The 2843-nt window shown below is 58.8% G+C and overlaps 1 protein-coding gene across 1 annotated transcript in view; it reads left to right on the top strand.

The window, feature by feature from the left end:
* Positions 1-2559, top strand: part of LOC120497263 (potassium channel subfamily K member 6-like) — a gene marked incomplete at its 3' end in the record, with an annotated part of 3966 nt that extends 1407 nt beyond the window's left edge. Inside the window, exon 2 of the mRNA XM_039698485.1 lies at positions 2164-2559. Coding sequence (XP_039554419.1) covers positions 2164-2559 — 396 coding nt within the window. The remainder of the gene's footprint in view (positions 1-2163) is intronic.
* Positions 2560-2843: the final 284 nt, after the last annotated feature.

Here is a 2843-nt window from a genome sequence, read left to right as displayed (position 1 = left end):
AAATGTGAGGGGAAAATGGAGGGAAACATGAGGGGAAAATGGTGGAAACATGAAGCGAAAATGGAGGGAAATATGGTGGGAAATGTGAGGGGGAAATGGAGGGAAATATGAAGCGAAAATGGAGGGAAATGTGAGGGGGAAATGGTGGTGAGTGTGAGGGGAAAATGGTGGGAAATGTGAGGGGAAAATGGAGGGAAACATGAGGGGAAAATGGTGGGGAATGTGAGGGGGAAATAGAGGGAAATGTGAGGGCAAAATGGTGGGGAATGTGAAGGGGAAATAGAGGGAAATGTGAGGCGAAAAGGGCGGTGAGTGTGAGGGGAAAATGATGCCGAATGTGAGGGGAAAATGGTGGTGAATGTGAGGGGAAAATGGAGGGAAATGTGAGGGGAAAATCGTGGGAAATGTGAGGGGAAGAGGGAGAGAAGTGTGAGGGGAAAAGGGCGGTGAGTGTGAGAGGAAAATGGCGGGAAATATGAGGGGAAAATGGTGGCGAATGTGAGGGGAAAATGGTGGTGAAATTGAGGGGAAAATGGTTGGAAATGTGAGGAGAAAATGGCAGGAAATGTGAGGGGGAAATGGCGGTGAGTGTGAGGGGAAAATGGTGGGAAATGTGAGGGGGAAATGGTGGGGAATGTGAGGGGGAAATGTGAGGGGAAAAGGGGGGGAAATGTAAGGGGGAAAAGGGGAAAATGTAAGGGGAAAATAGGGGGGAAATGTGAGGGGAAAACGGGGGGAAATGGGCAAAAATGAGAGGGAAATGTGAGGGGAAAAGGGAGGAAATGTGAGGGGGAAAAGGGGAGGAAATAATGAGGGGAAAAGGGGGGGGAAATGTGAGGGGAAAAGGGGGACATGTGAGGAGGGAAAAGGGCAGGAAAAGTTAACCCAGTATGGGCCAGTTAGCCCAGTATGGACCAGTTAACACCAGTTAACGCAGTTTATGCAGTATGGATGAGCCCAGTCATCCCAGTACAAACCTCCCAGTTACCCCAGTATCAACTGTCCCAGTGGAGCCCCTTACTGGTCATCCCATCCCCCCCCCAGTCCCTCCCAGTTCCCCCCAGTTCCCTCCATTCCCCTCCTTACTGCTCATCCCAGTCCCTGTGATGTCCCCATGGTGTCCCCAGGGATGTCCCCGTGGTGTCCCCACAGTGTCCCCATGTCCCCAGTCCCTCCCCCATGTCCAGTGTCCATCCGTGTCCTTCCGTGTCCATCCGTGTCCGGCCGTTCCGGCCCCGGGGCGGCTCCGGCCTCGGGACGCTCCCGTGGGAGCCTCGTGATGGCCCCATGACCCCGGGGGGAAGGGCACCAGTTCACCCAGTATGGACCAGTTAACCCAGTATAGACCAGTTCACTCAGTTCACCCAGTTAGCCCAGTATTGGCCAGTTCACCCAGTATGGACCAGTTAACCCAGTATAGACCAGTTCACTCAGTTCACCCAGTTAGCCCAGTATTGGCCAGTTCACCCAGTATGGACCAGTTAAAACCAGTTAACCCAGCATGCCCCAGTTAACCCCGTATGGACCAGTTAATCCAGTACAGACCAGTTAACACCAGTTAACACAGCTCACCCAGTACGGATGGCCCCAGTTATCCCAGTACAAATCGTCCCAGTTACCCCAGTATCAACTGTCCCATCCCTCCCGGTCCTTCCCAGTTCCCCCCAGTTCATTCCCCCCAGTTCATTCCCCCAGTTCCCCACATTCTCCTCCTTACTCATCCCAGTCCCTCCCAGTCCCTCCCAGTACCTCCCAGTTCCCTCCAGTCCCGAGGTGCGGTTGGCGGGGGGGAGGGGGAAAATACCCCGGCCCCGCCCCCACCCCGCAGCCACAGCCACTGGGAGGAAACTGGGAGGGACTGGGAGGGAACTGGGATGAGCAGAGGCGGCGGCGGGCGGGGGTCGGAGCGGGGCCGGCACCGGTGAGGGGCGGGCGGGGGTCCCGGGGGTCTCTGAGGGGATCCCGGGGATCTTTGAGGGGATCCCGAGGGTCTTTGGGGGGTCTTTGAGGAGATCCCGGGGGTCTTTTAGGGGTCCCGGGGGTCTTTTGGAGATCCCGGGGGTCTTTTGGAGGGTCCCGGGGGTCTCTGAGGGGTCCTGGTGGTCTTTGAGGGGATATTGAGTCGGGGGTCTCCCCCTCCACCCTCCCGCTGTCCCCCCCAAGGCTACGGCTCGGCGACGCCGCTCTCCGCCGCCGGCAAAGCCTTCTGCGCCGCCTACGCCGCCGTGGGCGTCCCGGCCACCATGTTCCTCCTGGCGGCCACCGCGCGTCACCTGGCCGTGCCGCTGGCCCGGCGGCCCCGTGGCTACCTGCAGGCTCGCTGGGGCTACAGCCGGCGCGGCGCCGCCCGCGCCCACCTCCTGGCGCTGCTGGCCGCCACCCTGGTGCTGCTGGTGCTCCTCCCGGCCGCCGCCTTCTACCTGCTGGAGGCCACCTGGAGCTACCTGGACGCCGTCTACTTCTGCGTCATCTCACTCTGCACCGTCGGCTTCGGCGACCTGGTGCCGGCCCGGCAGGCGCGGCAGCCCTTGAGGCAGCTCTACCAAGTGGCGGTGGCCGGTGAGTTGGGGGTTGAGTGGGTCTTGGGTTGGAAGGGTTGAGGGGTTGGGTTGGGTTCGTGGGGTTTTGGTGGGGTTTGGGATGGGTTGGGTTTGGGATGGGTTCGGTTGGGTTTTGTTGGGTTTGGGATGGGTTTTGGATGGGTTGGGATGGGGTTTTGGGTTTTGGATGGGGTTTGGGAACATTGGGTTGGGTTTGGGATGGGTTGGGTTTTATTGGGTTTTGGATGGGTTGGGTTTTGTTGGGTTTTGGAATGGGTTGGGATGGGGTTTTGGGATTTGGAT

Source organism: Passer montanus, unplaced genomic scaffold (genome assembly GCF_014805655.1).
Source record: "Passer montanus isolate IOZ18808 unplaced genomic scaffold, ASM1480565v1 scaffold1262, whole genome shotgun sequence".
Taxonomy (NCBI): domain Eukaryota; kingdom Metazoa; phylum Chordata; class Aves; order Passeriformes; family Passeridae; genus Passer; species Passer montanus.
This window is presented reverse-complemented; position numbering and strand designations above follow the sequence as displayed.